General features: G+C 41.1%; 1 protein-coding gene across 11 annotated transcripts in view; it reads left to right on the top strand.

The window, feature by feature from the left end:
• The window catches only part of SAP130 (Sin3A associated protein 130), a 79,339-nt gene that overhangs the window by 10,711 nt on the left and 49,453 nt on the right, over positions 1–19,175 (top strand). For 9 of the 11 annotated variants that reach the window (XR_014143667.1, XM_081814658.1, XM_081814656.1 and 6 more), the window contains exons 3-10: positions 205–440; positions 1,157–1,315; positions 2,494–2,605; positions 3,679–3,803; positions 5,446–5,570; positions 15,261–15,408; positions 15,819–15,909; positions 16,105–16,209. Coding sequence is in view for 10 of the 11 variants with exons in the window: in XM_081814658.1 (XP_081670784.1) it covers positions 205–440; positions 1,157–1,315; positions 2,494–2,605; positions 3,679–3,803; positions 5,446–5,570; positions 15,261–15,408; positions 15,819–15,909; positions 16,105–16,209 (1,101 nt within the window). In the remaining variant the exon portion in view is untranslated. The remainder of the gene's footprint in view (positions 1–204; positions 441–1,156; positions 1,316–2,493; positions 2,606–3,678; positions 3,804–5,445; positions 5,571–15,260; positions 15,409–15,818; positions 15,910–16,104; positions 16,210–19,175) is intronic. The other 2 variants (XM_081814657.1, XM_081814661.1) reach the window with 2 other exon arrangements.

Raw genomic sequence — 19,175 nt, 5'->3', positions numbered from 1 at the left:
TTCCATAGGTGTGGCTCTTGGGTTTGATATCTGTTAGGGGAACCTCATGCCCAGATTCTCCTGAAGAAAATCTCACAAGGAAAGGGTCACTTTATCAACCCTGAAACTTAGTTGCAAGTGCCACTCTTGTGTGTGCTGTGCCTTTCATTAATATTAATATTGGAAGCGTATGACATGCTGTTTCTCCCTTAATATCCTTACTAGTCAACGATGAATCTAGTCGAGAGGCTGAAGTCACTGCCAGGGAGCACATGGGTTCCAGCAGCTCCCTACAGTCCCGCGAAGAGAAGCAAGAGCCTGTTGTGGTAAGGCCCTATCCACAGGTGCAGATGTTGTCTACACACCATGCTGTTGCATCGGGCACACCCGTCACAGTGACAGCCCCACCAGCACATCTGACGCCAGCAGTGCCACTCTCCTTTTCCGAGGGACTTATGAAGGTAATGGAGAGGTTTAAAATTTCACATTAAACCACAGCTAAAGACTGGCTAATCTTCCTGACAATTTTCACAAAGTCTTAGGCTGTATCCAGGATCTTAGTGTTTTCTTTTTGACCCATCAGTTCAGCTCTTCTCTGTCACTTAGAGCTCTGCTGTTCTGCAGTGCCTAGTCTTGTGCTGCTGGGCAGTTGGCATCACAGGATCTTTTCTAGTATCCGTTTTGACGTTGATTTTATTCAAGTTATGGGCATGCTAACTCAATTTTATCTTGGAGTGGCACTCTTCTCCAAGGTTTTGTTTTAAAGCTTGCTAATTCGGGGATATCTGAGAATATTGCCTTGTATATTACCTCGTGGCTATGGTTCAGTTACTGGGAGTTTTGTTTACTTCCGCCCAAATGTGGGATGCAGCATTGTATAGAAGAAAGAATGTGGGCTGTGAGCCATGCAGATCTGGGCCTCTGTCCCAGTTCCAGTTTTTACTGTCTGAATGGCTTTGAGCAGGTGACATAGCCTTGCTTTGTATGTTTCCTCATCTGTAAAATGGAAATGCTGGTACTTCAGTGGAAAAGCTGTGATGCTAAGAGATAAAATATATAAGGCTTCTGGATCTTTCCTGGCACTCTCCAGGTTTGATTTGTGTACTCTTAACTATAGAATGAAATGCATCACTCGTAAAAAGCTATTGATATGTTTCGTGTGGTTTTCTGTTTGCAGCCGCCCCCGAAGCCCACCATGCCTAGCCGTCCCATTGCTCCTGCTCCACCTTCTACCTTGTCACTTCCCCCCAAGGTTCCAGGGCAGGTTACCGTTACCATGGAGAGTAGCATCCCTCAAGCTTCAGCCATTCCTGTGGCAACAATCAGTGGACAACAGGTTTTTTTCCTCTTAATTTGCTGATTTTCAAACTGAGATGCCAAACTGTTGATCATTATTTATTGAATGCCAGCAGTACATTAGGCACTGTACTAAATAAAAAATTAAATGGTCACTGATATCTGGAAGGGGAAGATAGTAGGTTTGAGAGAGAAGGATATCTGCAGGAAGTAAAACCAACATGCACAGTGGTGTTTGTCATTTGGCCAGTATGTATCGAGCATCTGCTGTGTGTGAGGCACCACCCTCAGTGTGAGATACAAATATAGATAAGACATTCTGTATCCTTGAGGTGCTCAGAGTCCAGTTGTGTGGGATTGAGAATAGCCTCATGACAGTAGTGCATTTCTAGGATTTTCTCTGAGGAGAATGAATGTGTATCTCTTGGGCGCCTAGGAGGTTCCCTCAAGCAGCTCACCAGTCGTGAACACTTATTCATAGTCTCATGTTTTAACTTAAATTTTTTCCTGAAATTCTACTCCTACTCCGTAACGTGTATGTGATTTACTTAAATATTTTGAATTACTGAGAGTGAAAAAACCTGAATCTAAAACCTTTCCCTTCAAGTTTTCAAGAAAAAATTGGTATTCCAAGAAGACACACTATGTTTTCTTTCTTCTATCTTACTGCTGAGTACTCCCAGCAGTACTGGAACCCCCACCTGGGAAACACTGGCGTCAGGGCTGGGAGCATGTGAGGAAGGGACAGCTAAGCGGGGAGCTGAAGAACTCGTAGGGGAGTACCTGCTAGGTACTAATTGACATTTACTTAGAAGTCCTGCATAGCATAAAGGAATGCAGTGGCATGTAAAGAAAATAGGATAGGAAAAAATAAGCTTTTGGCCAAGGCAGAGAAAACAAGTGTGAAAAACTAATACTGAAGATGAGAGTGTCCCAAAGTGGACAGTCAAATGTGTCCATCTATTAGAGATCTAGCACCTAGCTAGGCTTGAGGCATTGAAGGGTCCTCACAGTCACCACATGCCTGCTGGCACAGGTCATCATGCAGTATGTTGTGTAAAAAAAAAAAGCGAAATGTCCTTTCCCTGGGGATACTCACTGTCTAAAAGGAATACCCTGACCCACATTTGGAGGCAACTGACCTCCTAGAAGCAGTGGCTAAGCGTCAATGGCTAAAACCAAGCACATGAAAATAATATTACATCCTGTTTCTTGCAGGGACATCCCAGTAACCTGCATCACATCATGACCACAAATGTACAGATGTCTATTATCCGCAGCAACGCTCCTGGGCCCCCTCTTCACATTGGAGCTTCTCATTTACCTCGAGGTAAAAATTGCGCATTCTGTTCAAATTCTCAAAGTGCTGTGGCAGATACGTATTTGGTAAGAGATTTCTGTTACCGTTAACAAAAAATGTATCTGGAATCATCTTATTAAAGTTACAGGACAACAGAAATAAACTTAGAACAATACACATTTTAAGTGTGATCTAGTATATGCGAATCATAGTTGCATTTCAACAAGCGTGTGTATGATGTGTGTGTAAACTTAAAGCAATTCAAATTTTTAGTAGGATCTAAAGATTGTCCTTTGTAATGAGGAACTCCTCAAAGCTGTGATAGTCCATAATGGTCTTTGTTGTTAATGAGAAAGTCAGAAATACAAATACTGACTATTCTTAAAGTTTAGTGATGATGGTTACTCGAGTAACACAGCCATAAGATGAATTTATTCTTATAATTAAGTTCTAATAGGTTGTCACGTGTTAAATTTAATGAGTTTTCTCAACTACTTGATCAGAAATTGTAGCCTTCTATTGGCGAGTGTTAAATCATTGTTGGCAAAATCAGGCTCACAAGTACAAAACCAGGTTTACTTGGTCGTAACATAATTCAGTCGTTCTCAGAGTGAAGTTCATAGACTGCAAGGGGGTCTGTGTTAGGTCAAAACTACTTTCATGAAAATACTAAGATTTCATTTGCCTGTCGTACCGTGTTGATGTTCGCGCTGATAATACAAAGGCAGTGGTGGTTCAAATGAACCCTCCCTGGTGGTTACGCTGCTGGAGCCTTGGCCCAAATGAAGGTGGTGGCACCACGCTCTGCTATTCAGTGTGTGCTTCTCTTCTACATACTTGTAGTGAAAAAAAACAACAGCCGGTTTCATTTAAGAATGTCCTTGAAAAAGCAAGACCAGTTATTAATCTTATCAAATCACAACTGAGTGCACATTTTTCTAATTTTCTGCGTGAGGGAAGGGAAATACACATACAGCATCTCTGCTAAATTACTGACTTACCGAGGTTTAGAAACAATTCACACTATTTTCCTAGGGCATATAATTGGAACCGTGTAAACTGTGAGCCCCTACGCCATACTAATGCAAACAATTTTTTTCCAGGAGCAGCTGCTGCTGCTGTGATGTCCAGTTCTAAAGTAACCACAGTCCTGAGGCCGACTTCCCAGTTGCCAAACGCTGCTACGGCTCAGCCAGCAGTACAGCACATCATTCACCAACCAATCCAGGCACGTCAGGTTGTGGGTAGTCAGCTCGCAAGTACTAGGTGCCTACTCAGTTCTTGACTCTGCTAGAGCCTGGGAGAGTCCTTTGACCTCAAGTGGCTTTTGATGTAGTTGCCAAGAGGCGGCCGGGAAAGTTGAGTTCTATACATTGTGATGTGATCAGCCGTCGGGATTTAGAGGAGCTGTGGTAAGGGAAGCTTTTGCTGGGATGGGTGTGGTAACAGGGATTCAGAGAAGTGGAGAGGCAGTGAAAGGGAGCAGTACTGTGAATGGTGGTGGTTACGTACAGGGTTTAGTAGAGGCGAGCCAGAACTGAGAGTTTTTCATTCAGACCAGGATTTATGAGCCCCTGCGTATTCTGTGCACGTTATGCACGTGTGCATGCTTTTCAAGGAAGACGGTCTGTGCCTTTCAACTTTTTTTCAAGGAAATCTGTGAGCTCAGTACTACTGAGATACAGTGTGTTATGATGTGACATTGTAATGTCTCTAAATTCAGAGCTCTAAGATACAGAGTATAAATTTGATTTTGTACACAACAGAGAGCCACTAAGTTTTTTGAACACAGTAACGTACGATCAAAGAAATACCCTTGAAAGATTAATGAGCTGAATCACAGACAGGAGATGAAAATTCAGATACTTTTGGGGGCCAGACTGGTAATGTATGTGGAACAGCAGTATTTAAGACAATAAGGAAGGGTGCTGAGTAGGACACAGGGTAGTACATGTCCAGCATAGAGTTTTCAATTTAAAACAAAATAAGAGACCTTGCTGGCTAATAAAACACATTTGGAGACTCATTAGGCCCCTGGAGTGTAAATGGTATACAGAAGAGATTAGAGAAAGAACCAGGACAAGGAGTTCACTGAAGATAGTGTGACGATCCTACTATGCGACAACAAGCTGTAACAGCAGGCACAACAGGTAAAAGGTCTGGAAGTGAGAGGTAGATCCAGAATGGGCAGCATTTGCGAATTTAACTGTGTGTATCAGGGTCAAGAAAGGGACTACTCAGGAGAGCTCAGATGATGGAAAGAATCGATGGTGGACAGGCAGGTGAAGCCCAGGGTGGAGAACTCGTTTGGTGAAGATTTTACACACAGATGTAGTATAGGGGAAGGTACGGGAAGTACTTCCATGTGAAAACAGCCAGAGAACATCTGGGCACCCTGAATCTTCCGCAGGCAAGTGCTGTTTTCATGTGTTTGCTGGCTTAGAGGGACTGAGAGCCAGCAGTTCCATCCGACGGCTTAGATCCCCCTGTGGAAAGCACTTGGTTGTGTGGTAGTGTAAAATGTCTACACCAAGACCAACAAATCTGTGGGCACTCTAGATCTGAAGGGTTGGATCCCAACTCCTACTAATAGGACAAAATGTTTCATCCAGTCCTACTTGGAAAGGAGGAATTTATATAGTCCATCCAGCCAAAATAGGATAATTTTTGGTAATTCTGTCTCTTGGGTGTTAAAATTACCTATCTGAAAAGAGAATTCCTTAATCAGAATGGTGAGAATTTGCTTTCATTTGGACACAAACATGCTTGTTTGAAGGCCCAAGTTTCAAATTATACTTTCATTGTTTGGCTTAATGTATTTTATTTTGCTTCTTGTTTTAAATGAAATATTTTTTCTCTTCTCTTGGCAGTCTCGTCCACCTGTGACCACCTCTAATACCATCCCTCCTGCTGTGGTAGCAACTGTCTCAGCCACCAGAGCTCAGTCTCCAGTCATTACTACAACTGCAGCACATGCTACTGATTCAGCACTTAGGTATATTTGGGGGTTTGGAGATCAGGCCCTCCTCCTTTCCCTTTTTCCTTTCCTTTCATTTAATTCGGTAAATCCTTATTGAGCGCTTTTTATGAGCTGTGTAGTGTTCTAGATGCTGGAGATAAAGCCTGTTGCTGGAGACATACAAATGAAAAATGAAGTTTTTTAGATGGTGAAAAGTGCTTTGGGGAAAAATTAGATAGGGTGGGATTTGGAGTGACAGGTTAGGCAGTACAGGCTTACTATTTCCTGTACGGTGATCTGGGAGCACTGTTGTTAAGAATAGATTGGAGCAGAAAATTGAAAGATGTATTGAAGTGAGCCATGTGGCTGTGTGGGATAAGAGCATTCTAAGCAGGGTGCCTGGGTGGCTCAGTTGGTTAAGCGACTGCCTTCAGCTCAGGTCATGATCCTGGAGTCCCTGGATCGAGTCCCGCATCAGGTTCCCTGCTCGGCAGGAAGTCTGCTTCTCCCTCTGACCCTCCCCCCTCTCATGTGCTCTCTCTCATTCTCTCTCTCTCAAATAAATAAAATCTTTAAAAAAAAAAAAAAAGAGCATTCTAAGCAGTGGGAACAATAAGTGTAAAGGCCCCAAGACAGGAGTGTGTTTGCCATAGTAAGGAGAAGCAAGAGACTAATGGTAGGAGAGCGGCAAGAGATTATTTTAGGAGGTAACAGGGTCTCCAGATTCGGGCCTTCAGAAGCCCTCTACAGGTTTAGACTTTGCTGGGGTGCAACGGGAAGGCTTAGCAGAATTTTGAGCAGAGCAGCGTGATGGTCTGAAGCCTGGCTACTTTGGAGAGGCAAAGTTGGAATTGGAGAGATGGTTTAGAAAGGTATGTAGGAATCCAGAAGAGATCATTGCTGGAGGTGGCAAGACATGGTTAGATTCAGAATAGAGTTTTGAAGTTGGCTGAGGATTTCAGAGGAATTACATAGGGGCAGTGGGAGAACAAGAGGAGTCAGGTTGTTCTCTCACTGCCCCTACGTAATTCTTCTGAAATCCTCATATCAAGTAACTTGATATGAGGGACAGTGGGAAGAGTAGGTTTTGGGGAGGAATTCCAAACTAGTTTTGGGCATTGGAAGGTTGTGCTGACTTCTGAGCACGCAAGTAGAGATGATGAGATCGGTTAATAGATGAGTTTGGAGTCCAGGGGAGAGTTATGAAGGAGATTATTTAGGAAGACTGTATAGATAGGGAAGAGGTTTATGAGAGAAAAAATGTCTCCTGGATGAGAGGGCTGGAGGGGGAAGCAGTGTTCTCAGGGGAGAACCCAGATTCATTAGGGAAGGGAGGTAAAGGATATATTCAGGGAAGAGATTGAGGATGTAGGGGATTTTGCTAAACGGACTTTAAGTTCAGAGGCTGCAACAGAAGGGTTGGGTATCTGAAAAGGGAGAGAACCATAGAGCCATACAGGGATAGTCTGGCTGATGAAGGAGTGATCTGTGATGCTTCCTAGAAATGACACAATTGGGTGAAGACATGTTTGTCCTTCTGATCCCAAGCCATATTGTGGTAAGGCTGTGAAAGTTGGGGGGAGACAGTGGGATGTGAGTCTCACCAGGAGGTCTTTTTTGATTCATGTGTTTGGTTATGTGGTGCCTTTGGCAATATAAACAAGAAGACATTCACTGAACAGAAGAAGGGGTAGTAGGCGTGGAGACTAAAGCTGTCAGACCAGAGACCATCCATAACTCTCAATTGCCAGTTGGAGACAGGGCAGAGTGGTAAGTCTAGATGCCTCCCTGGTTTCTTCCTTGTTTGACCAAGTAAATAAAAAGGAAACAAGGGAAAGAAAGTGAGTTTTAGAAAGAATGTTGACTTTCAGGATACTGAGTTTATCCATGGAACAATCAAGTGGCAGTTGTCAGCAGGTGATTGAAGAGATGTTGGTGCCAGAGATAATGAATGGGTTTGGAAGTCATCAACCTGTGGGCTACAGTTAAAGCTTTGAGGTAATCTGAGTCTCTCCAGGGGGAATGAATAAGAAGAGGGCCTGGAACGGAACTCTGAAGAAAGTTAACTTTTATATGCAGAAGTGTACCTAGGACTTATATTTAACCATTAGCTCTGTCATTCACTAGCTGTGTGACATTAGGCAAGTTTCTCAACTTTCCTGCTCCTTAGTCTCCTCTTCAGTAAAATAAGGACACTTTCTGGTAATTGAAAATATTGCCTGAGGTACAAAGAGACACAACTGCCCAAAATAAAGTAGACTGTGTTGTTTGTTTTAATTTTATATTACCTGTATATATTCAGATGGTATGAAGAAATTCAAAAGTTATGAATGTGTATACAGTGAAAATGAGTTAATTTTTTTTAAACCATGTTATCAAAGTTATCTGTCTTTTCCAGTGTATTGAGTTTTTAGTAAAAACAGATGTTGAATTTTGTCAGATGTCTTTTCAGCGTTGTGGCAGTCACTGCTCTGGGCACTAGAAATACACTAGTGAATTAAACAGACAGAAACCCTAATGACCAGATGATTTTTCTAGTTAAATCTATTAACAGTGATAAATTTCTAATATCTAGCTCCCTTTGAATTCTGGAGCCAGGAAGTTTAAATAGACCAATTTCCACTGGAGAAATAGAAAAAAATTTCAAAGTAGTATCTTCGAAAAGCACCAGGCCCAGACAGTTTCATTGAATTCTACCAAACTCTCAAAGACCAGAGAAACCAATATTAATTAAATTGGTTCAAGGCATAGAAATGAAGGAAGGTTACAAAAAAAAAAAAAAAGTGGTCTTACTCTTTATGTTAAATAGAGTAATCCTGTGTGCCAGGTTTTTTTTTTAACATTTCTTGTTGTTCATTGCTTGGTTGAATGAAATTTATTCTCTGCTACTTTCTTCAAGAAGGACTTAGAGGACCAGTATTTTGCATTTTCACATATTCAAAATCATTTTGCAGGTAACATTATACTTAAGCAGTAGTTTAGGTGATAATTCTTTTGGTTTCTGTATTTTTTTCTGTGAGTATTTTATCGCTGTTTTTCCTCTGCCTTCTAGAACTGGATAATGTACAGAAGTCTGAGGCCAGCCTGATTTTTTTTTAATCCCTTAAAAGGATCTTGATATTTTTGCCTGATTGCCTAAGATTCTTTATCTTTGAATTTCAGTGACTTTCCTGGGATGTGTTTTGTAGTGACCATTATGTATCGTTTTGTTCTGAAACATGGTGTACCTTTTTAATCTGCAACATGAAACTATTTATGAACCGTTTTATTGAATTGTATCTTTGTATGTTCATTCTGTTCCATTTTAGTGAGGGGGGCACCCAGTTACGTATTTGTTGAATCTTTTTTGCACGACTTCCTTATCTAAGCTTTATTAATTTTTTCCCTTTTGATTCTGCTTAATTTTCTCACAGTCTTCTCTTTCTTACTGAGTTTCCAGTATTGTCTGTCATGCTCTACTTTTAGTTTTGCCTTCATTCCTGACGCAGCTGGATATTTTCTTCTGTTTCTGTCTTGAGCTATGCCTATTTATTGATCCATGCCTGTCTCCTGTTGTCTTATCCTTTTGTCCAGTGAACTCTTACATCTTTGCTTTGTGTTTTCATTTTGTGGAAGGACTTATTTCATTACGTTTCTTCATTCATGGTACAATTTTCATCTACTTAGTGAAAGCCTTTCTAGTAAAATTCCCCTTTTTCTGTCCACCATTTTTCTTGTAGCATCATGAAATAGATCTTATGCTGGTTGCTTTCTGAGTACTCATCTTTGAGTGGAGTTGAACTTATTCTGCATCAGCTATTTGTAATTGGTTCTTGTAGGCTGGGCTGTGTACTGGCTTAGGGGAAATTTTCCTAATGACTCAGGATACTCTGTTCGTGTTTTCTTGGTTGTACTTCTCTCCTGCCAGTGAAGATAGACTGCCCCAGATGGCAATTTCTCTTTTCTTTGGGTCTCACCACATGCTGGGGTCTTTTGTGTGTGTGTGTGTGGTTTGTTTGTTTGTTTAAAGTAAGCTCTACGCCCAACATGGGGCTTGAACTCATGACCCTGAGATCAAGAATCACATGCTCTACCCGCTGAGCCTGCCAGGCACCCCTCACCACATGCTGTTTTTCACATGGCGCTTATCCATATGTGTGGTTCTTAGTTCAGCCCTATGTCATTGATTATTGGATACTTGAACTGATCCATGTCTAGGTCCTGCTTCACTGACAGCTCCTACTGTTACAAACACAAGTTTTTGGTTTTCTGTGTCAGAGTGCACTCCTCACTTTGGAGAATTATACTTGACTGGATTTGTCCCTTAACTTGTAGCTGCAGAGATCCTGTGTGCATTGACTCCTGTGTCGCTGTTTGGGTATCACTGCCCTTGGCAGTTCTGCTACCTCTTCTGTGGTTTGAGGTTTCAGGTGTCTCTTAATGTTGCCAAAGATGGAGACTGCATTCCTCTTTGTTTTGTTACTATTCTCTGAGAGGAGGAGAAAATCCCAAACCTGCAGTCTCTGCCTGCAATACTTCTTGTCCTCACTTTAAAGAAGTCAAACAAAGATCCAGCTCAACACTGGAGGATGGTCACGGGTTCACTCATTGCAAATTAACCCCATGTTTTCTGTGTCAAGTTTCTAAATTGGGTCTCTGTCCCTAGAGCAGCCTTTGAGACCATTAAAGAAAATCTCATCACTAGGAGAAGGGGTATATTGATTAAGACAACAGATGTGGGAGCACTTTCTAGCTGAGTGACGCTGCTTAATCTCTGATCTTTTTTGTGTAGGGGTGAGTTGCCACTATGGACTCAGGGGTGTTTTATTTACTCAGTGTATTTTAATGAAAATCCTTTTTTTTCCCAGTTGCCCCAGATTCAGCTAGTGAGAACCCCTTCAAACTGGTTTGAGTGTCATTTTGATACTCCTCTTGGACTTTGAGTACTTTCTACTTTTTGGTACATGATAAATTAGGCCCTTTTTTATTTTTCTGCCTCTCTAGTCTTGAAATCAGCCATTTCTCCAACAATTCTTGGTTCTTTTTAGTGGAGAATGGTAATTAGAACACAAGATCTGGGTGCTAAGGGTATACATTGCTCCCGGGTTATCATTGCTTTTGGGCTCTTTCTGTGGACAGAGGTAATCAATACAGTAAACAGTCATGTCTTCATACTGATATTTCCAAATGAAATTTAACATTACAGGTTTTTTTCTTTCTTCAGTTTTATATTTATACATCTTTTCTCTTACACTGCAAATCTTCTGTCAAGACATTAACATAACTACTTGGTTTTTTGGTCCATAATGTAAAAAAAAAAAGTTTCAAAGTAACAATTCAGAGTCCCAAGTTCACATGTCTTAAATCAACCCCTTATTTTCTGTAGATTAAACTAACAATAAGACTGAGTGTGAAGTTTGAGACTTCCTCCCTGTTCTTTTGTGTTCAAACTAGATCCCACAAAACGGAGTGAGAATATATTCGGAGGTCACTTGAAGTGATCGTTTTCTCTGTGGGATATGTAGTAACATTTTCTGTTATTTAATTTACATTCACATATTTCCAAAATAAAAATATACAAAAAGGTATACAGTGAGGAATATCACTCTCCTCTCTGTCCCTCAGATATAGCAAGCTGGGGCGCTCCTGGGTGGCTCAGTCGGTTAAGTGTCTGCCTTCAGCTCAGGTCGTGATCCCAGGGTCCTGGGATCCAGTCCCATGGTGGGCTCCCTGCTCAGCAGGGAGCCTGCTTCTCCCTCACCCTCTCCTTCTCCCCCTGCTTGTGCTTGCTCTCTGGCTCTCTCTCTCTCTCAAATAAATAAAAATCTTAAAAAAAAACAAAAACAAAAAACGTAACTTTCAAAGAAAATACACATATTGTATTTTTCTCTTAATATATTCTGGTGATGATCCAGATCAGTACATAGAGATATTTATTCTCTTTATTTTTAGCTGTGTTGTACCCCAGCTTATGGATGTACTGATGGACATTTCAGCATGTGCTGTTGCGTATTTGTGATGGTGTATTTTCAAGATCTGTGGAAGTGGGAGTGCTAGGCCAAAGAGTAAATGCCTCAGTTTCGTCACCTAGAAATGGCAATAATCGGGGTGCCTGGGTGGCTCAGTCAGTTGAGTGTCCAACTCTTGATTTTGGCTCAGGTCATGATCTCACATTCCTGGAATCAAGCCTTATGTTGGGCTCCACACTCAACAGGGAGTCTGCTTGAGGATACTCCCTCTCCCTCTGCTCCTCCCCGGCTCATGCACGTGTTTTCTGTCTCTCTCTCTCTCTTAAATAAATCTGGGGGGGAAAAGAAAATGGCAATAATACTACCTACCTCACAGGTCATTATAAGGAGTGCTTATATTAATATATGTAAAGGAATTAAAATATGCCTAACATGTAATGTACCTTATAGACATGTTCGTGGTTTTTTTTTTTTCCATTAAGAGTAAATGAAAGTCAAAGACTACCATGTACTATAGTCTGTGCTTTCAAAAGCACTTAAAAACGTATTTAAATACTTAATATAAATATTCTTTTCTGGCTATTTTTTTTATGACCCAGACCTTTTAAATATGAGTATGTTTAAGGTGAATTGAGGAGACCCTTTCCTGGTGATTTGAATGTTGACATTATTCTTCGTTATGAGATTCTTCAAAATTATTTTTATAATTAAGTTCATCTGTCCTAAATTTTGTCATTATTTTAATTATATATACATATATCTCTCTGAATGGTTTTCATCATAAATGCTGGGAGCAGGTGTCTTACATGGCACTGTGCTTAGCGTAGTACATTGTCAACTATTAAAACTCCAGTCTCCAAAATGGGTTTTTATCTGTTAAAGCTGCAGAGACATCCTGATAGTTGCAGTGACGAGTTTATGCAGGTGGTCTATGTCGGCAAATATCATTCTTCTCATGTTATTCTAAAGTCACCTTTCAGGAGGGTGTGAAAGCCATACAGGGAAGAAGCCAGGCTGCAAAACAAAGTCCTAATTATTATTCACTGACTGGACCAGTGGTGTTCAGAATCCTGTTACTTTGAGCAAGGTCTGCGTCTCCACTTGCCCCATCAAGAGTAATATCCTCAGGCTGATTCCGCAGGGATTGTACCAAACACTTGACGCTGCACCATGCATTTGAACTCCCACGACAACTGGTGTAATGGTCATCTTCAGTAATTTCAGGAGCCACAGAGGTACTTGAACTCTCAGTGTGATAGTGGAGGTCCTGGTCAGAATTGGCCTACCACGTACCGGCTAACCTAGTCCAGGCATCTTACCAGTGTGCTGCTGCCCTGGCGGTGACTGATAAGGCTAACTGTGGAATAGCCACAGAGCTTGTATTTTTCTTCTTTGTGTTTCTGGATGTAACTTTTGGGCTATGTTATTCATAATAAAAAGTGGATTCTGCCATAATGTGGAGAGAGAATGAAACCTAAACAAAATCTCAAAGTGGTCATTTAAATTACCAGAGAACATCCATTCCTCGTTCCCAGCCTTTTAAAAATGACTAGTGGAAGAGGCATAATAGAAAGGCTTAAAAAGAATGACCCAAGGACTTTTTAGGATTATCCAGGTTTTTAGGTTTCTAGGTTTTTTATGGCTTGAGAACATGAGAGTCACTTAAGGAAATCTTTTGGGGTCCTTTACATTTTGGGTGAACATAGGGAATGGGTCTGGGGAAATGGCTCATCCTGGAAAGCATAAAGATCCAGTCTCCAGTAGTAGGCTTTCTCCTCAGTGAGTTCCACCAAGTTCCATAGTTGTATCCGTGGCCAGTTTTTCAGCTTTCCTTTGAACTCAAATGATAAAGCCTTTAGCTCTCTTTCTTCAGAGAGAAAACCATCCTTCATTCAGTTTGAACATTTTATTCACAGATACCCTGTCCTGTTTTTAAAGCATTTGAAAGAGGATGTTTATGATGAAACCATTGCTTAGTTTAGAAACATGCGGTCTCAAAGTTTATACCCTTACAAGCTCAGCTTATTCACTTCTTTTTAATTTGTATTCACATGGTTTCAAAATATAAAAGCATAAAAAGATGTGTAGGGAGTGTCACTCTCTCCTCTGTCCCCCATCCACCAGGATCCTGGTTCCTTCCCTTTTACCTTTTCTAAGTTACCTGATAATAACTAACTGGATGTCGTTCCAGTGTTAATATAGTCAGATTCAAATACAGTTCTTATTTTTATCCTTTCTACCCAAAATTAACTCATACATTCTCTTTACTTTCTTTAAATATAACAACATGTATTGAAAGTTTCCTATTTCATTACTTAGACAGCCTCATTGTTCTCTTAGTACCAGCACAGTGATCCATTGTATGTGTGAATGGGTTTGAGGTGGTTTCTCGTACTTGACTATCATAAGTAATATTGCAGTGAATAACCTTATGCTTCAGTCATTATCTATGTGTGCAAGAATACCTGTAGGATAAATTCCCAAAAGTAATCAGAAGGTATATGCAGTTATAATTTCAATACCTACTAATTACCTTCCTTAGGGTTTATACCAGTTCGCACTCCTTCCAGAATGTTTAGAAGTGCCTATTTCCTTGCAGCTTGAACAACATTATGCTGTCCATTTGGGGGGTTTTTGCCAATCTGATAGGTGAACAGTGATATCTCCGTGTATTTTAAATTGTATTTCTCTTCCTGTGAGTGGGAGTGAGCATCATTTCTTTGTTAAAGAGACACTTGTGTTTTCTCTTTAGTGAACTGACTATGTATATCCTTTGCTTTTTATTGGGCTGTTATTTTTCTCATTGACTGCAAGGAGCTCCTAGTATATTAAGAGGATTACACTTTAGTTTGAGTCTTTTGACCATGCTTATAGTGTGTTTGTGTGTTTTGCTGTGTAGGTTTGCTTATTTGTTCACAGAGTAAATTTTTTGATCTTCTGTAGTTTTTGGATTTTGAAAGCTTTCAGTAGTTAAAAAGCTCTCATCCATTCTGAGGTTATAAAAGAATTCTTCTGTATTTTCTTCATGTACTTTTTAATTTGCTGTAAAATCTTCGATCCTCCTCTTACTTATCCTGGCATAGTAATGCATGAAGCATGGATCCAATTTTATTTTTTTCAAAGGGCTACATAGTCTTCCCAACATCATTTATTAAATAGTCCATTCTTCCCCCTCTGACTTGAGAAGCCAACTTTGTTATAATGTCAAGTTTTCTTGCCACTGCTGCAATTCCAGTAGCTTGCTGCCAGTTAATTTGACATGGTTTCTGTGTTGATATCTCTTTCAATCATTAGACAATCATAGCTAACTTTTGAAGGAATCATATGGTAAGGAATGATAGGAAATTGAGAGCAGGTTAGTGCTTTGGGGGCAATGGGGTGGGCTACTGTTAATCAGGGTTGTCTGTAATCCTGCCTCGTAATGTGAAAACCTGAGTGTGTATCTCCAGCTTTGTCCACAGAGTGAAGTGTATTGATTATAATAATGCTTACTCAAGATTGTCCTAGGGTGTTGGTTAACTATGCTGAGAGTGCTGAAAATGACTAAGGATTAATTGATTCAGTTCATGGCGCATATTGATACCTTTGGAAATAGGTTTATGGGACTTACAGAAGAGAAACTTGACAGGCCATTTACTTCATTGGTTCACCTATGGATGTCACAGACCTAAAACTACAGCCGTATGATGATGGTCTAGTACAAGATAGTAAATGGCCTGGACTGCCTGCATTGTGTTTAGAGACAAGTGAGAAATCATGTCTTTTCTGTCTATTTCAGCCGGCCAACTTTGTCTATCCAGCATCCACCGTCTGCAGCAATTAGTATTCAGCGTCCTGCACAGTCACGGGATGTAACCACAAGAATCACACTGCCATCTCATCCTGCGCTGGGGACGCCAAAGCAACAGCTTCATACCATGGCGCAGGTAAAACCAGAGGTCAACCCATCTTTGGAGGCTGTGGGTTAAAACCAGATTTGTGCAAAACTTTCCGAGAACCTAGTAATATTGAAGGCAGTGATTGCTTTTAAACTGGATGGAGGGGCGCCTGGGTGGCTCAGTCGTTAAGCGTCTGCCTTCGGCTCAGGTCATGATACCAGGGTCGTGGGATCGAGCCCCGCGTCGGGCTCCCTGCTCCATGGGAAGCCTGCTTCTCCCTCTCCCACTCCCCCTGCTTGTGTTCCCTCTCTCGCTGTGTCTCTCTCTGTCAAATAAATAAATAAAATCTTTAAAATAAATAAATAAAATAGACTGGATGGAGGGGGAGATGTTCTTGTTTATAACTGTGTCGTGGGATATCCCCCCTCCCCCCTCTCCCCCCTCCTCTCCCCCCCCAGAAAACGATCTTCAGCACTGGCACACCAGTGGCTGCAGCAACAGTGGCACCTATTCTGGCAACCAACACCATTCCTTCAGCTACCACGGCCGGTAAGTTGGCAGCCCTGCTTTTCCTTCTAAGGAGGTGTGAAGAATGAGTGGTAAGTTAATTTCTCATTTCTCAGCTTCAGTCAGAGAAAAAGAATAGAATGAATTCTCTTTTCCCAGGAGCTTTCCTCGGGTATTTGAGAATCTGTAGTGTGGGTAGAGAGGCCACTGTTGAAGACTTTTTTTCTCCAATTTCAGGATCTGTGTCACACACACAAGCTCCCACGAGTACAATTGTTACCATGACAATGCCCTCACATTCATCCCATGCTACCGCTGTGACCACCTCAAACATCCCAGTTGGTAAGTGTCCTGCAGCCTTCACACAGAGCTTAAAAGGGATTTTTCAGCCCCTCTGACGAGGTCTTCATATCGAGGGCTAGTATTGGGTGTTTTGTTTTTTTTTTAATTATTGTTGATTTTCAAAGCAACACTGAATTCGATTTTTGTATATTTGTCATACAGATTTGGTGTTGACCGTAGTGGGGAAAAGAGGGTAATAATCCTTGAGAGCTGAAAGTAAATGTTATTTTAACACAACTTTGACTCCTCATTCATCAGATTTTACCTCTCCTGTGTGTGCCTTTTAAAGAGAAGTTAACTTCACTGACATAGTTAGATGAGATCCACAGAAAAAGCAAGAAAGAAGCAAGGATCTGGAATGAAGAGAACTTGTACATTGATGGATTGTTCAGGAAAACTCTCTGGGTAGTGCACAGCAGGAAGGGTGATAACCCTCGGGTTGATTACCCTCAGTTCTCATCTGACTGCTACCCCAAGATACTTCACGAACATCCTAAAATTTCTTCTAGGCTTTGTTTATTCCCCTTTTAAATATATGCTTTGAGTATTTTAAAAAAATCTTTGAAAAGTTTCTGGCGGCCAAAGAGTCATAAAGAGCAGGGATTGACAACCTTTCTCTGTAGGGCCAGATAATAAATATTTTAGGCTTTGCAGGCGTCATAGGTCCGTGTCACAACTGCTGAGCTGTGGATAATATGTAAACAAATGAGTGTGGTACATTTCAGTAGAACTTTTTATGGACACAGAAATTTGGATTTCATATCATTTTCACGTGTCATGAAATGTTCTTTTGATTTTTTTCCCCCTGGCCATTCCAAAATATGAACCCACATGTAGCTCATGGGCCGTACAGAAACAGGCATCGGGCAGGATTTGCCCACAGTTTGCTGACACCTGTCCTAGGGGCTGTGTCTCATTGTCACAGCTTCCAAAGCAGAGACTGGCTTCTGAGGCAGAATGCTGCTTTCTTTAGTTCACAAGCCCCAGGTTTAGTTTCTGGTATTAGCTTTGCCTTGGTTGTATGACAATAAGCATGCCATCTTACTGTTTACTCCCAGACACATGGGACAGCTGCCATATTTTTCATAAACTTTTAGAAGAGTGTTTTTGTAAGATGACACACTGACATACTTAACTGTCAGAAATCTGGTGACCAGACATAGAAGTATGGCTTCCCCACCTGCTATGTTCCAGCACTGCGGTAGTTCCTTCCTTCCCAAGTAAGACAGCTTCACGTCCCTCTGCGCAAACTTGGAGGACACTTTTCTGGAATGATGGTGGAGTCCAGGAAACCCTCCCTCCTCCCTTAGATAACTCAGCCATGCCCGTCCTTAAATTGGTACTAAGCCCCACGGTAGGCTTCTAGCAGTGAAAACACTGCTGCTGGCTCTTTCTCAGGCTACTGCTCGTGGCAGCTTGGCATCAGAGAGAGCACACTTCTTTCTTACCCCCCTGAGGTGAAGGTGGTTCATTCCCTCCTGTGAAAAGAAGAGTGGGGCAGAGGGTGGGAGTGTGTGATTTTAGCATTGATGAACTTCTGTTGAAAAAGATTGTTGCTTGTTCCCTGTCACTTCACAACATTTTCTAACTATATCTAACAGTGTCATCAGTTATCCTAGCACTGTAACAACAGAACCAGGCTTATTCTTGCCATTTTTATAGTGGAGAGTCTCACTATAGCTAGAGAGAAAATTAGACCTATAAAGGAGGACAGTGTACCCTATAGGGGCTCTCTGGTTTCATCTTGAATCACCTCTGTAAAGAATTATTTAGAGATTAGTTCTTATTTATGTCACTGTGTCTTGCTGGGAGATCACACTGTGGAAGTAAACTCAGAGTACCAGGAGACGGAAGTATGTGCATTCATTTGGCTAAGACTATCAACTTTTTACCAGTCTTAAGTTACAGTATTATATTCCGTATCTCCCAGCTCTTTTATCTTTGATTTTTAACCATTTGCTAAATTCTAGGTGTGAAAATCATTTGACAGAAGTGTCCAAACAGATTTAACATCCGCCACTAAATGTGATAGATTTTATCTAAGTTCCATCAGGCTTATGCACTGGTTTTCTCTTCTTCTTTAATAGTAAGCCAAGTATTTCTTTGTTACGTCACTATAGGATCCCTATACAAAGGTACCTCAGTTGAGAAAGGGTACCTGATATTAACCCTAGAGCACTGATTTTCAAGTGGGGATTTAGTGGATATATTAAAATCACCTAAGCAGCTTTTTCCAGGTGACACTTGCTTTCTCCAAGTGAGGTTAAATATTGAATTCAACCATTTTTTAGTCGGGGAAAAAGCCTGATTAACCATAAGCATAGAGTTTTTGCCTTTAATGAATGCTCATTTCCATTAGAATACCGTCTTTATTTTCTCCATGCTCTGGCCCACATATGACAGTGGTGTCAGAATTCTAAAAAGCAGAATCAGATGATCACAGCATTCAGAAAACAGGGATCATCTTTGGAGGTGGCATTATGTTCAACTTAACAATTTTTGCATTATGTTTTTCCTTAAGTCTTTTTTTTTTTTTTTTGATAATTGACAATGTGTGGCTTTTTTAATTAGAAAAAAGTACAGATATAAATTCATGGGCATGTGTATGGTTTACCAACAAGTAGTTAGCCACTTTGCCAATTGACAGCTGCATTCCTATTGGGAGCATTCTTTTCTCCTACCTTTTATTGGGCACAGTGGAAAAATAAGACTTAGTTGCTTCCCACTCGGCTCCCCCTCTACTTAGTACTGACGGAAGATGTTTCATGGCAGCTTCTCTCTGCCAAGTCACCATCAGTGGTCGAATTGGGCATCCCAGCTATCATCCTGCAGAAACTTCTCCAGCTGCCTCCCTCACGAAATAGCTGGGAATCATGGTGGGCTTGTGCTGCTTACCTTTGGTGTTCAGTGCACTGCACTTTGGGTAATGTGGTGGTGTCATCCTAGTCTCCAGTGTTTATGTGCCT

Source organism: Leptonychotes weddellii, chromosome 3 (assembly GCF_054177405.1).
Source record: "Leptonychotes weddellii isolate Sample4059 chromosome 3, ASM5417740v2, whole genome shotgun sequence".
Lineage (NCBI taxonomy): Eukaryota > Metazoa > Chordata > Mammalia > Carnivora > Phocidae > Leptonychotes > Leptonychotes weddellii.
The sequence above is the reverse complement of the archived record's forward strand: the minus strand, read 5'-3'. Positions and strand labels throughout refer to the sequence as shown.